The following is a 14976-nucleotide window of genomic DNA, read 5'->3' as shown; positions in this document are numbered from 1 at the left end:
TACACATACAGCAACAGGAGATTCTAAAGGCAAACATAATAGAAAAGAAAACACAACTTTGCATAAGACAAAATTATAGACTCGCAGATGTTAACAAAAACTCTGATAGACTTCATTTAACTTAATTGAAAATTCAGAAAAAAGTAATGTTAATTGTACATAATATTTCATTTGGAGGAAATAAGCATACTTGAGTGGCTATGAAAAACATGTAAAAATATGCTATATTTCAAAAAAAAATTTATTTTAGCAAACTCAGGTCAAAAACCTACTTGTCATTATAGTTAATGCACAAAAATAATGAAAGGTGCATGTTTAGAAGACAGGCTCAGTATTATCAGCCTATTCTTTCTTCATGTAATTGCTCTGGTTTTTTTGTAATGGCTCTTCTGTTTCGTTCACGTGGAAAAGAATGTACCCAGTACTGCTGGACTGAGGAATACAAAACTGTAAGAAAACATCAGTTCAGCTTCAAACACAGGTTTTCACTCACTGGCTCTGATTCTTGCCTCTTTGGCATCCTCGTCATGTACTGTTCTGATTCGGTGATAGTTTATGTCATCACATCAGGTATTACAGGCTAATTTTTGTCTGATTACCACATTCTCTGCAAAAGGCATCTTTTACCTATGCTGTCTACCAAGAAACACTCACGAGAGTGTTTAATCTGAAGTAACTGATATATCAGGAAAAAAGGGCCAAACAGGCCAAAAAAATAGCAAATTGGTTTTCAGAAGTAATACTCCACAGAAGTAAATTTCAAGCAGCCTGAAGAGACAAGCAAACCCACTGAATCAGAGATTGCTATTAGATGCATAGTGCGAAATTTGTCACTGCAACTTTCCCAAAATAACACTTGAAAAAAAAAACTCACAAAAAAAGAAAACAAAAGTTTTCTTTCTTTCATTTACCTTGAGCAAACAACTCAAGGGCTCTGACATTCTTACCTGAGCAGTAAAAAAAATTCCCAGGTACGTCCTCAACTCAGTGTTGACAATAAAGAGTCACAAACTTTAAACAAAGGTTAAGTGCTGCTACAGATATACAGGTAACAGCAACAAAACCTATCACATCAACCCAAAACAAACAAACAAAGTTTGTTACAAAGTAAAGTGCTTTATTGCAGATAGAAAGTAAAACAGTTTCTTGTACTATGGCATTTTAAACCCTGATGGCTACTAGTGGATCAGTTCCAAAAGAAATATTTTAAATACATGCTTTTGTAAAACCTGTAAAGTTGAAAAGAGTACTAAGTTTACTGAAATGTGAGGTAGATTCTAGCACAACTGAGAAAGGAAATTTTGTTGACTGTTTGTTTTCAGAGCTTTGTTCTAATAGGAATGCCTTTTCAAAATTTGAACTGTGAACACAACAAAATCCTCTGTCTGAGCACAGGTATGTTGTAAGGTGGGCTAGTATCATAACAACGTCCCTTGGTTTTCTCTGATTTTATTTACTCCAGTACTACAGTGTACAGAAACAGGGGTAAATTTTACAACTGCTAAGTTTGATAAATTTAAAAAGAGCATCTAAAAACAAGGTGTGGACACTTAATGTTGATAATAATTCAATCACAGACTTGTATTAGCAGATTGCGTGATTCTGACTTAAAAAAATTCCAGTATAAGAGAATAAAATTTTTTTAATTGAAACCTAATTTGTTGAGACAGGGAATATATTAAGTTTTAGTGGCATTTGTATTTAAGATCAAAATTCATGAAGGACCACGATGTACAGCTTGGAAAAGGAATATGAATTTAATTTAATGGATTAACTAAAACAAGGCTAATGGAATTTTAGGTACAGGATTGAGTTTTTTTAGTAGTCCCAAGTCCAAATAATGGTTTACATGGGTTAAGTTCAACACTATCAATATTCCCAATTTCTACACTGATAATCAATTACTAGAGGTTCAGTGATTTACATGCCTAAAAGAGTTATTGGCTAAAGTGGTATTTGACTGTAAATTTGAATATTCAAAAATATCCTAAACCATTTTTAGTTGCTCATTGCTAAACTGAACTGGTATTAATGAAATGAAAAAGGCCAGTTATAGGAAGCAGCAGCAATAGCGGAGCTGAAAAAGAACACAGCTATTACATTGCAATGCCTGACTGCAGCAAGATAGACACATACACATAAAAACATTCTTTTTTTTGCTTATATGATGTATTTTCTTCAAGGTGAGCAAGATTTATAGGATTTCCTTCTCCAAAGCTTTTGGAAGTAAATACAGATTTCTTCTTCTGTTCTTTGTGCTGAGAGCCATTACAATGTATTTTCATAAAAATGCTCCTCCATAATAGAAACAAGAACATGCTCCAAATACAGACATCAAAATGAAGGTATGCTCCATAAAACCACTACTTCCACCTTGCTCTCAATATGAAGTCAGGAAGAAGGCTTTCTGGAGTCATATTCTAATAATTAATGAAACTTTATATAAAGTCTAAGTCAAGAATGGTGTCCTAGGATGCAGCATGAGAGTCCAAGATCTTTCATTTATGAGCCTGTTGGGCTGGAATAAACATGATGCTCTGAAAAAGCACTTGATACAGTGATTTCCATGTAACAATAAAAACAATAGACAATGGAGATCTAGACTTCCAAGTCCATGTTAAGACTTCTGCCTGAAACTGCTTATTTTTTAAGGTGGTTCAGGTACGTGATCAACATCAGTCAATACATATATGTTAAAAAAAAATACGAGGATATGCATATAATAATTACTTCTGTGAAGAGAAGGTTTTTGTGACAGCAGACTGCTGTGAAATAAAAACACTGGAAGATACAGTGGTGAATTAAACAGATTTAGGGAAGAAAGTCACTGCAGTCAAAAGTGTGTAACTTGAATAGTGCTGTTCCCTCTCTTTCATCTCTGACACTACTTTTGAGAGCTGGCAAAGAGGGTGAGAGGATGCTCTTCCCTGACCTTAATATACCCTGGTCATTTGGCACATCTTTGTTTCCCAAATAGAGAAGTTAACTGACACCTCAGTCCTATACGCAAAGAGTTTTACACCAACTGATTTATGAGGAGCCAAGCTACTTCTTCTATGCAAGAGGACATAAACGGTAGAAAAATGCAGGAAGCTTTTCTTTCCTGCAGCGAATGGGGAAGGTACATCTTCCCTCTTGAGCTCAACTGATTCCCTGAGTGCTGTCCTCACTTTCAGTCAAACTTTCTGCCCATAGTGAGAGCAATGCTATGAGGACGTAGAGGATCTCCATGTTCCAAGCAGTGGATGAGGTTCCTTCTTTTAATGTATTTTTTGTGGGTGGACCTGGCTTGGCAAGGCCCATGGTAGCATTGTGGGAGAAGGAGACCAGCTCTGCTGCAGCAGGGACTGATGGCCCCAAAACCTGGGAATGGGTCCTGGGCTGGGGGGCAGGGGTGGGTGAGAGTCAGAGGAGGCCACTACTGCTTATTAGTGTCCAAAGGACCCTGACCACTGGTTATCCACTCAGAATAACGTGACCTAATTTAATCAAAGCTATAGGAAGCCCTTATGATTTGCATAAATTTAGAGTTGTAATTGCAGAGCTGCTCTAGGCATAGTGGAGAGCTCTGTAAACAGAAACCACACTTCTTTCAAGCCTCAGACAGCCAAGGGTAATAAATGACAGCACATGACTTTGGCCATGGTTTGCTGTCTGGCAGTCAGTGCTGCTTTAATGTCAGGTAGCTACTTACACCGACTACACATCTATTTTCATAGAATAGACCAAGAAATTAAGAAAGTGCATTTTTAAAGTGAACTTGAAAACTACTGCCAGCAGTTTTCTTTAAACCTCCTTTATCTGTGGCTTTATTGGCTATATGTTTATCTCAAAAGCTGTAACTGTACCATAACAGACATATTCCCAGGTAACTTGATGTGAAGCCTTTTCCTCCTGTTACTGGTACTGATTTGACAGACTTTCAAGGAGGACGCTGGGTGCCCTTGCAGAGCTAACATCAGCTTTCACTGCTCTTTTGCTACAAGAATGTTGGCCATAAAAACCATAGTTTCTGCCTGTACTGATTGCCCATCTAGTGAAACAAGACCTTATTGCGTGGATTTCCATACTAGGAAGGTCGTTAGGTGAAGTATTTAAGTTTTACTCATATTTCTCATGTCACCAGATATGAAGGGTCAAATATGGAATAATTTTAGCTGTCTGATGTGTAAACTGTACCATGTCAGACTCAGGCCCAGAAAAGAGAACATTAATTAAAAAACATACAGCACTCCTGATGAAGCAGTGCCTCATTGACTTCAAATATGACTCTGAAAGCATACAAAGGATGAAGCTGTGTGAAGCTATGGAAAGATACCGTGTTAATTAATTGTTTCTTATCTGGCAAGAATGCTACCAAAGTGTATACATGATTTTCTTCTGTCCTTCATGATGATGATAAGACTGGCCTGAAATGACTGTAATACGACTTTCATTTTCTGGAAAGTGGAAATAACCAATATCCTTAAATGACACAAAAATGTGATTAAGGGCATGTGGTAGATTCTCTGCTGTATTTTGCAAGCACTGGCCAATGTGTGATCTAGTGTGACAGCCTCAGTGACCTTGGATTGAATCTGTCTTCCAGTGTTAAATCCTCTTAGTGATTTGAACCATCACATGCGCCATTGACTATCCTCCAACTATATCCATGCAGTAATGAGGCCCAGGGACAGTGAGTATCCTGGAGAGTCTTGCCATTGAAATGATTAGTGAAGGAGGAAAGAGTGATGACTGAGATTGTTCTGTTTAACTGATTTCTAAAAGCAAAGAAGTTGGTTGCTGGAAAGTCTGAGTAAAAAGAAATGAAGGGGACAATCACAAAGAAATTAAACTTAGAATCATAGAATCACCAAATGGTTTGGGTTGGAAGGCCCCTTTAAGATCTAGTTTCAACCCCCTTGCCATGGGCAGGGACACCTTCGACTAAATTGGGTTGCTTTAGCTTGGCCTTGAATACTTTCAGGGATTGAGCATTCACAACTTCTCTGGGCAACAAGAAGTCCTCAGACATGGCTAGGAGTTGAATAAAACACTGAGACCAACTATCAGTCTAAAAAGTAGACCCAGGATCAAGTCAGTGACCTGCAGGAAGGAAACTCTGCTGACCTGACACTTACTGGGAGCACTAGGAGATAGACCTCCACCTGAGATGAATTACTGTTCTTGGTCCTTCAGACTATCCTATGACTGACTGACATAGATATGCCCATTCAACAAGCCACTTAATGCATCCACTGTAACAGATCTGTAAGGCTCCATAAAATAAAAGTTATAAGTTCAGGTTACATATTGAGTACTTACAGTAAGATGTTGTGCAGATGCTTTCACTTTCATATGAATAGGTGAGAAGACAGTCCTCAGCATGGTATAATAATTTAATAAAGAATTTAATAAAGAAGCATTTAAATTAAAGAACTATGCGACACGAGATACAGAGCCACAGCATCATGAACCATGAGCTCCTTAAAGCTGGGATGGACTGCCATATGCTTCACAGAATTTTGACTACCACAAACACTAGTGGAATAAAATAATTAGATTTTAATCCTTGAGTGAGACAGAGGTAGACAGGGATATATGACAATGGGAAGCTGGCATGCTGGTAGCTTTTATAGAGGAAGGTCCTAGGGATGATAGTTTTTGTATGAGAAAAGAGAACAGCATTTTCAATATGTACTTGCAGAAAGTTCTTCTCAATTTTTCTGGGCATAGATAAACTGAGTAAAGAGTTAGAACAGAGCTAGACAGTTTGCCTTTCCTCTTTTCCATGAAATTACTTGTTCCTTATAATAACTACTATACGTGCACAGTGAAAAAACAGGGGTCTGAAGTACCCATGTATGCCAAACTATTCATTAGGACTTCAAACATAAAAAATGTGTAATGGTAATGTGTCTCAGGTGACATCTCATGTGATGCAGCTGGAATTTTAGTTCATGTAAAACAGAAAATCCTACACTACAGCTGTGGGATAAAACTGCTTGGTATTATCATAGCCTACATAAATCTTACTAGTTATCACAGCCCAGTCCTCAGAGAAAAGAAAACCCTTCTACTTCCTTTTCTTCCAAGTCTGTCCTTAGCGTATTTCTTCTCTTGCCCAAAAAAATTTAAGCCTAGACTAAAGCTAATCAGACACCAGCGCCATTACCTGTGTTGGTTAGTCAATCTTTCCAATTTGCATATTCTTTCTCTTTCAGAGTCTCCTTAACCACCTGCTGGGCTGTTACAACAGCCCTGTTTTGAAATAGATCTATATTTTAACATCATCGAGCTTCTATGAAGTAGAAGTAATAAATACACTAGTATCAACCACATCACCACTTTCAGGGTTTTTTTCAATGCTGAGATGAAACCTACCTAATAAAAGGAGAAAATTATAGGCAGAATACATGAACATGCTTATGGTCCTAATCCTATAATCAGTAAATTCTGTCCTTGAGTTCAGTATTCAGACAGATCCTGAATTTAGACAAGCTCAGTAAAAGAAGATGCTTGCAGGAGAAAAGCATAATGAAAGTTTACCAACAGCTAAATTAACCATTAACCACTGTCAATGCCTGTAGCTCACTATGTTTTATCAATGTCTACAGCTGTGGCTAAGTACTGCTGAAAGCCGTATTTAAAGATCAGCCTGCTCAGTATGCACAGGATGAATTACTACCCAAAGTGATAATCAACACTCCTAAAAAGGAAACTATTTTCTGGGTTTTCTCCTCACATTGCTATGAAATATATTCTTTCATTTGAATTGGCAAGAATATTTCCCAGTCTTCTCCTTTCTAGCTTCACTGTAAGGTCATCACTGCTTGAAAAAAATCAGCAGTAATAAAATATCAAATTATGTTTGGAAGTGAAGCAATGCAGAGAAGATTTAAAATGTAAATTGATAAAAATCAGATATGAATTAAATAAGCTGTGAAAAAAGGTCTGCAGAAAAAATCTTAATATTTGTAACAAAGAAGAACAATTATCTACAGAAAAGAAGCAGGAAACTATTAAAGGTTATCAGAAAGAAAATATTTACATTTCATTTATGTGAATTTAATTTTATAAACTGGACAAGCCATTTTAATGAAGTCTGCTGTCAAATGCTTTTAATTTGGATTAATATAACGACAATCTGGGTACAGTAGTTAATCATTAAAAATTAGCCCCATGACTGTGAATTTAATGTAATTATTGAATCGTTTGCTTAATATCAGAGATCTTAAAAGGGGAAAAATTCGCCTGAAATTCCAAAAAAAATAGTCTCCAGACAAAGTGAAAAAAAAATAATCAAATCTGGAAACAAAAGTTTTCCATTTTTACTTATTAAAGATTTAGCAGTGCATAGTTGACATTAGATTTATGCCTAGAAAATACATTAACTGGGGAGTGCATTTTTATGATGATCACTGCCAGATCCAGTAACCAAAATATCAAATGATACTCGGTTGACAGCCAAGACAGCAGTAGGAGTAGGTGACATTGCCCTCTGCTTTCTCTGCCACTGGCATCTTGTTATTCCAGCTGAGATTTCATGGGGCTGCAGGAGGGGGTGGGTGCTGTGCCCTTCACTGATGCCCCAGAAAACAGCAAAAACTTCTAGTGCCTTGCTAGCATCTGCAACTCATGCTGGGACGCAAACATGGTTTTTCAACATAGTTGTCAGAACATGGTAATTTACAGTCAGGTTCTGTGTACATCACAAAAGAAAGAGATGGATATATCATACAGGCATATGGAACCCAAAGAAACTGAGAGAAAAATTCATAAAAACAACAGTAATGATAATCAGAAAGGATAAGCAGGCAAAATAGAAGTATCTAGGTAAAAAATATATCAGTAAGTCTTTAATTTAATCATAGTAACTTCAGAGCTTCAATATGAGCTAGACTTTGTGAAAAAAGACAATGGTATTATAAGCAGATCATTTTAGCTTCTCTAAAAGATATTGTAAGTATTCATCACTCATTATAAAACTGTCATATCTTCTAATGACTTAGAGAATTCGAACTAGAAATATTCCAGTGTGACTTTCTTTGAAGTATATTTGAGTTTAATTGGACCAGAACCTTCAAAGAGTTCACTGTTGGACTACCTATTGTGAAAAAAGGCCAAAAGGTAGCTCTTGGCACCATCGGTTTATAAACTTCGTCTCCCAAATCCCTGGAACTTCCTGGTCACAATTCTAATCAGTAGAGTAGAAATGTGGGAACAGTGATGCTAAACATCCAACAGCTACCACACAAAAAGGTGGACTTAAATTCTTAGTCAGTATTCCAGAATAATTTTTGCAATTTTCTCTTGTCACTTCTTTCATTACAACCTAATTATTTCAGATCATTTTGACTGAATGTCTACAGAATCCTGCTTACTCATTTGTCACAGTGACCCTCAAAGAACAGCATGCCATGACTTGTAAGTCTTATTAGTATTAATGAGATGTGAGTATATAATTGAATTATTGTTAGTGTCTCGTGGTCAGACTCCCGTAAAAAATAAGTTCTGAAAATGATGACCAGAAGAAGGTGACATTCTGGCCTTTGGTCATATTTTTACATTCTATGTTGAATCTCCCAAATAAAATTTCACTGAACAACCTCTAGAATAAGATCAACATTCAGATATTCATAGTTTCTCCAAGTGACAAAAATAACATCTTACCGTACAGCAACTCAAAATCATCTTAACACAAGGTGAAATGAGAATAAATCAGGGTCATCAGTTCATATCTATGCCTGAAATCTTACATGAAAATGTAGATATTAGTGTTTAAGAGTAACAGAGAAGCTGCAAGGAAACTATGTCCTCAGTCCTGGTCTTTTTGTTGTTTTTCTGATCTTGCCAAGCAATTCTACATACATTTTGTTTTAAAATTTTAAAGACGTTCACTGTGCGTCACATGAAGACTGGATGATAATGAATAGCTCCTGGTACTATGATTGTCAGTTTATGCTACTTTTTGTGACTGGGAGGGGACTCATCAAAGAAGAAAAAAATGGATTTTTTACCAAAATATTCCTTAGTGTTAGCTTTCTTTGTGTTATTTCCAGATTATGTAAGATAGTTCTGTCATCATGTATCTACCTAATGTTTCAGAAGAAAGCCTGGTAAAACTTTCCAAGCATCAAATGCTTCTGAATCCAAATCAAAGCTAAACAGATGCCATCAGAATCAAGAAGATCTTAATTTTGCTCTTCAAAATATACAAACCTGAAAGTGGGGAACTGAACTAAACATTCTACACTGGACTTTGCAACAAAAACATTATAAGGTTTTATAAAAATTCCCCTAGAGCACAGAAATAAAGGTTTCTGGTTATTTTTAGGTTTTGGTTTTGTTTGTTTTACCTCATCATAACTAAAATATAAGTTATAGAAGTATTCTTCCTTAATCAAAAAAACAAGAATGTAGTCTCAAGTTAAAACAGCAAAATCCCATAAGTTCAGCTACATAAGACAAACTGCAACAGACATACCTGTGTGTCAAATTTGCCTAAAATACAAATAACAATGGCTCTTTCACTGTGCAAGACCTTGTAAGCTTTCAAATGCTCCATGCCTTTTCATATATGGAAAATAGGTGCTACAGCACTTTGTTAGATTATAAAATCTACTACTACCAGAACTAAAATAGGAGCCAGCAGTGCTATTAATTTTCATGTTTTAGCTGAAAACCCATAATACTCAGAAATACTTGTATAATGTTTCAGCATTTTCTAATCTATTTTGACTCAAGGAACCATTCTCCCAGCTGTGAAATCTATGCTGGCTGACACCCCTTCTGTCTCTCAATTCCATTAACATGTGCCCATACTGCAAACAGAAATCAAATATTAATTCCTTCTCATGTCACCCCTTTGGCATATCTTGCATACCTCTGCCCTCTCCCACAACGTTCTAATTGCCATAGCAGCATATCTTACAGTTTGGGAAACACTATCAAACTCCAACGCAGATTACAAGCAAAATATTCTTCATTGCACAGTAAGCAAGCCTGATTGTAAAATAAATTCAAAGCACTGTACATATATACTTGTATTTTCTTTTTACTCACAAGAGGTTCTGCCATGATGATGCGAATCTTGCGTTCAGCCAGGGTAGTAAAGTTAACAAACAAGCTCTTCAGGACATATTCGCCTGGTTTGCTGTCTGGGTCAACATTGATAGGCAACATGGCTGGAGGTCCTTTTTCTCTCTGTGTACCAGAAACAGGTGGGACAGGTGGCTTGATATATCCGTTACCAACTGGAGAAGCTGAAATGGAGAAAAGACACATTTACTTTTGGGTAATTCAACATGTCTTAACATTTCCAGAGCACCTCAATAGCCCTCTATACTATCAAAGCATAAAATTGGAGATTAGTTGCTAATCAAAGAAACACACAATACATAAATACAACTTGCATGGTACCATAGGTAAAATATACATAATCTAACTGGAAGAGGAAATAAAAGATGAACTCTTATGTATTAAAATGGAGTGGTGCTTACTACGCAGTCCATGTTCAATCCTCTTTTTTTTTTTTTTTTTTCCACCACTTGCTGGTACTTTACTATTTGAATAACATCCTCATTTCTTGTCCTGTGCTTGCAGGCCAGATCAGTAACTCAGTTGTTAAGTAACAAGAATTTATTCTTAATTGCTACTCAAACCAGCCAAGCCTTGCAAAAGTCAGGAGTCTGGTCTTTTGACGATGGTGAGTTGTAAAGGGCCTCATTCTCTTATTATTTACACCGAGATTAGTCAAGAATGACTCCTTAAAAAAACAATACACATGTCATCAGTATAAATCTTAAATGAAGAGTCAGACATGGAATGTATTCCATGGCCAAAAAATATTCATTATGTGTTAGTTTTCCTGAAAGTACTGAACCCTACAGTTCCATCTGGCACTTTTGAGATCACATCTGTTGTGTTGTGTCCAGTTTTGTGCTCTCCCATACAAGAATGACATTTCTGCTATTTTGAAGCAAGGCCAAGGGAGGACCATGAAGTGCTGGGGCTTAAGCACTTGCTAGATTAGTACAGACTGAGAGTGCTGGACTGGTTCAACCTTAAGAAGAGAAGGTTAAGGGTTGATCTTATTGCAGTCTTCAGCTATCTATTGGAGTATAGCAAATATGCCAAGGAACCAGCCTCTTCTTTGAGCACGGTGACAGGACAAGAGGCAACAGACCCTAGTTTGAATGTGGGAAATTTCAATTAGATATATGGAAAAATCTTCCACTGTCAGGGGGTGATTGAAGATTGATACATGTTGTCCACAGATACAGCAGAAACTTCACTCTTGGATACACCTGAAACCTGACTAGCGAAGGCCCTAAGAAACCTTCTCCAGTTCGCAAGCGAGCAGAGGTTGGACTAATTATCTGCCAGGGATACCTTCCAATCTAAATTATCCTGTGAGCCTGTGAATTCCCCAGTATCAAGATATTGTGTACTAGACTGAGTTCTACTTACTGTTTTTCTGGGAACTGAAGGAAAAATAAATTGAAACAATACAAAACAAAATCTTGTTAATCCACATATTGCCATTTTACATATAAAATTGCCAACCCCAAATCATCAGGCTCAGCTCTCATTGGCAATAAAAGTCTTCAGGCAGGTACTAGTAGCATCCTCTCTCTGTTAGCTTTGCCAGAAACTTCACAGTAGCACTGTCAAGAGCAGCCACTATCCACTCTGAATGCAATACAAGTGTCACAATGCTCGTGAGTACTACTAGTGACTGGGACAGAGGTGTTTTAATCCAATACAGTCGATGGAAATATTGTGAACTAATACCATTATAGCATTTCCCCATATCATTGCATTCCAGAGTGTTACATTATATGTCGCATCCAAGTTGAAAAGAAAGAAAGAGAGAAAGAACTACAATGATTGTTGCCTCACATCTAATGCCTTTAGCCTTTCCTTTGAGGAACAGAATTGCAACTACTATTGAATGTAATTGTCAATTATTGACACGTGACTGTAATAAATGAGATTATTGATCTTTCCTAAGTACTTTAACACTTCATGGCTGAAAAAAAACCAAAACAAACCCAAACCTCCAAAAGATTACTGTTTAAGAGTATCCAAGATGTAGCAAAATCAGACCCCAAAATCATGCATGGAAAAATAAAAAAAGATGCACTGGAGAAAAGAGAACATATTTTACTTTAGAAGAATCAGTTTATAAATTCACTATATAATTGAAGATAAAAATGCTTTTCTTCATGTAGCTATTATTCTGCAAGTGTAACACATCCATATTTTTCTTTGAAAATAACCCCCAATTGACAACTCTTCTAGATTTGTTTCCTGCAAAGTTTCATTTGATTTTTTTAGGGCAAAAGAATAATCATGGAATCTTCTTGGCATTATGACTCTTTGCAAAAATTAAAGTGTATAAAACAGTCATACACTTATATCACACAAAACTGGTTCTAAAAATACACAGTTGTTCTGAATAATAACCTACTTCAAAGTACTGAAAAAAGAGCCACCAGAGAAGAGTGTAAATTCCACTGTTCTTCGGTCACCACCCAGGCTCTCCTAAAATTTAAGCATGAAGACAGTGGGATGCAAAGGATCAGATGCAAATTTTTATGGACTATTGAATACACTAGGCAATGGAAATATCTCCATTGAGATATTTATAAATAGCTTTAGGAAGGAGTCAGACAATATTTTTACAATTACAAATATATTTGCCAAATGTGTGGTTTTGACTGGCTCACATCTATCCATGAAATCAGTTTGATTGCCAAGTGCTCAGTCAGGAATTTTTTTTTGTGAGCAGTGAAACCAATTTTCTTAAGGATTTGTGTCCTTTGTGCAGTAAAAGCCCTGTCCTCCCCTCTGTCCTCATCCCAGCCGTTCCCAAGCTCCCTCCCAAGTGCTGTGCCCGGGTTGGGCAGGCAGGCTGCTCGCCAGCCAGCCTCTGCCAAGCACAACACACCCAGGCTGGGCTGCCTGCCGCTCTGATGGCCAGGCAGCAATCCCAGACTCCCTCTTGAAGGAATCTTCAGGAATCTAATCAAACACAAACTTGTCTTCTGTTCCTTAGGCAATTGTGGTTTAAACTGTCTCTAAGTTCAAAATTTGCTATGAAGGGTCACATAGGAGGGATGGAAGGAAGGCAAGCAGGCAGGCAGGCGGTGTGTGAGGTCATGTACACTACTTCACATCCTTATGAATAAGTTTAAGAAACCTTAGGCACCCTACCTGGGAGCTGCCACCCTTATCTTCAATCACTGCGACATTCAGCCAGGATTTTGAGACTGAAATTTAAATCCATATAGTCATTGCTAGTAGGGGGCCTTTTAACAATGATTTTTCAGATTTGTGACATGGGTTGATCTAATTTTTTTTTCCAGACATCTAATTGAAAAATCACTTATTTGCATACTGTAATAGAGAAATGGAATTATCTGTGAGATTTGCCAGTACACCAAAAATTTTTATTCTGGCTCTTCTCCGAAATACAGGACTGTACAGCCTTTCACTCAAATATAGAAAAAGCATATCCTGGGGGTTAACATCTATCATTGCTACAGCAATTACGGCAGCTAGAGAAATGACTGACATATGACACTGACATAGTTCAAAATTTTAAAAGACCATTTTGTAGCTGTTAACTTCATTTATGCATCTTCAGTGTGAAAATCAACAGTATGAAGGTTTTGAGTCGATTGTGAGTTGGTCATGAAATATTATTTACAGGTTTGGCTTTCTAATGCATCTTTTCAGCTCCATTTTCTCAAGCATTTGCATGTGCTTGATATTTGCATTGCAAATATGTGACAAGACTATCATTGACATCTATATGGATAATGTATGAGCTTTAACAGAATATAGTTTTTATTCCTAGACTGAGAGCCCTACAGAACTCATAAAAAAAAAGTTGCCTCTGAGACATAAAACTGCAAATCAAGGACTCAAAATTTAAGAAATAGCTGCATTAAAGTCATCCCTGATAGGTCCCCTTATTTTGACACATTATAATGTGGGTCTTAAAAAAAAGCAAAAAAAAAAAGGATGTGCCCAGTTTTGCCATCTATGCCAATGAAACACTGACCCATTAAATAGACATAATTTTTAACATGGGAAATCACCACATATAGTTTTGGGTTTTGGGTTTATGCAGAAGATGTGTGGGGCGGGGTGGGTGGAAAGAATGAGTTATACTTGATTCGAGACACTGATTGCCTTGACAGATTTAGATTTTACTACCCGATCTCAAAATAATAAATGTTATTCAAACAGAGGTACCAGAACAGACCACAGAAGCATTTAGTTTGAAAGTGTACGTATTGTAGGGTACTGCTTACCACACAAGTACTGCACTAAGCTAAATCCTTCACTTAGAAAAAAGTAGCTCATTTCCCAGGAGAATGAGTCGTGAAGCACATGCAGGAAACCATGGTAAACCTGATGCCTGAGGACTCTGCAATAGCAGGGAATCTACAGACCAATTTTAGAAAGTTGTATACATATTAAAAGCTCCTATCCTAGGAAAATCTCTAACAAAGATTAACTATGCTTGATCAACTATAAGATATCTGTACCATTTTGGGGTGAAATTCTGTCTGAAACACATTTTCTTGTTTCCAACGTTCCCTATTTTTCTACTATATGTGCAAAATATTTTCATTCAGTTCAGGCTATAACCATATTATTTTCTCAATCTTATGTGTTTTTAAAAATTACAAACAAGGAATAAATATCAAAGTAGCAATGCAATATCACACATGGTTGTTGTCACAACTATATACTATTGCTGCAGAAAGGCTTATTGACATAAAATCTCTGCTGAATTTTTCCATGTATTGATCATTTCACGATCCAAGAAACAGCTGTAAAAATGTAGAGTAGTTTTAGTGTACACACATGGTCAAAAGCTGATAATGGGGATGATAAACAGAGTCTCTGCTATGATCTGCACTACAAATATTTTTCTTAAAGCTGTAAGAGAAACCAAAACAATCAAACTATCATAAT

General features: G+C 36.7%; 1 protein-coding gene across 6 annotated transcripts in view; it reads right to left on the bottom strand.

The window, feature by feature from the left end:
• The window catches only part of FRY (FRY microtubule binding protein), a 205115-nt gene that overhangs the window by 123657 nt on the left and 66482 nt on the right, over positions 1–14976 (bottom strand). For all 6 annotated transcript variants that reach the window (XM_018071108.2, XM_018071105.1, XM_018071106.1 and 3 more), the window contains one exon: positions 10045–10244. In XM_018071108.2, coding sequence (XP_017926597.1) covers positions 10045–10164 — 120 coding nt within the window. In that variant the 5' untranslated portion in view covers positions 10165–10244. The remainder of the gene's footprint in view (positions 1–10044; positions 10245–14976) is intronic.

This window comes from Manacus vitellinus, unplaced genomic scaffold, assembly GCF_001715985.3.
Source record: "Manacus vitellinus isolate BGI_N305 unplaced genomic scaffold, ASM171598v3 scaffold_2_pilon, whole genome shotgun sequence".
Lineage (NCBI taxonomy): Eukaryota > Metazoa > Chordata > Aves > Passeriformes > Pipridae > Manacus > Manacus vitellinus.
The sequence above is the reverse complement of the archived record's forward strand: the minus strand, read 5'-3'. Positions and strand labels throughout refer to the sequence as shown.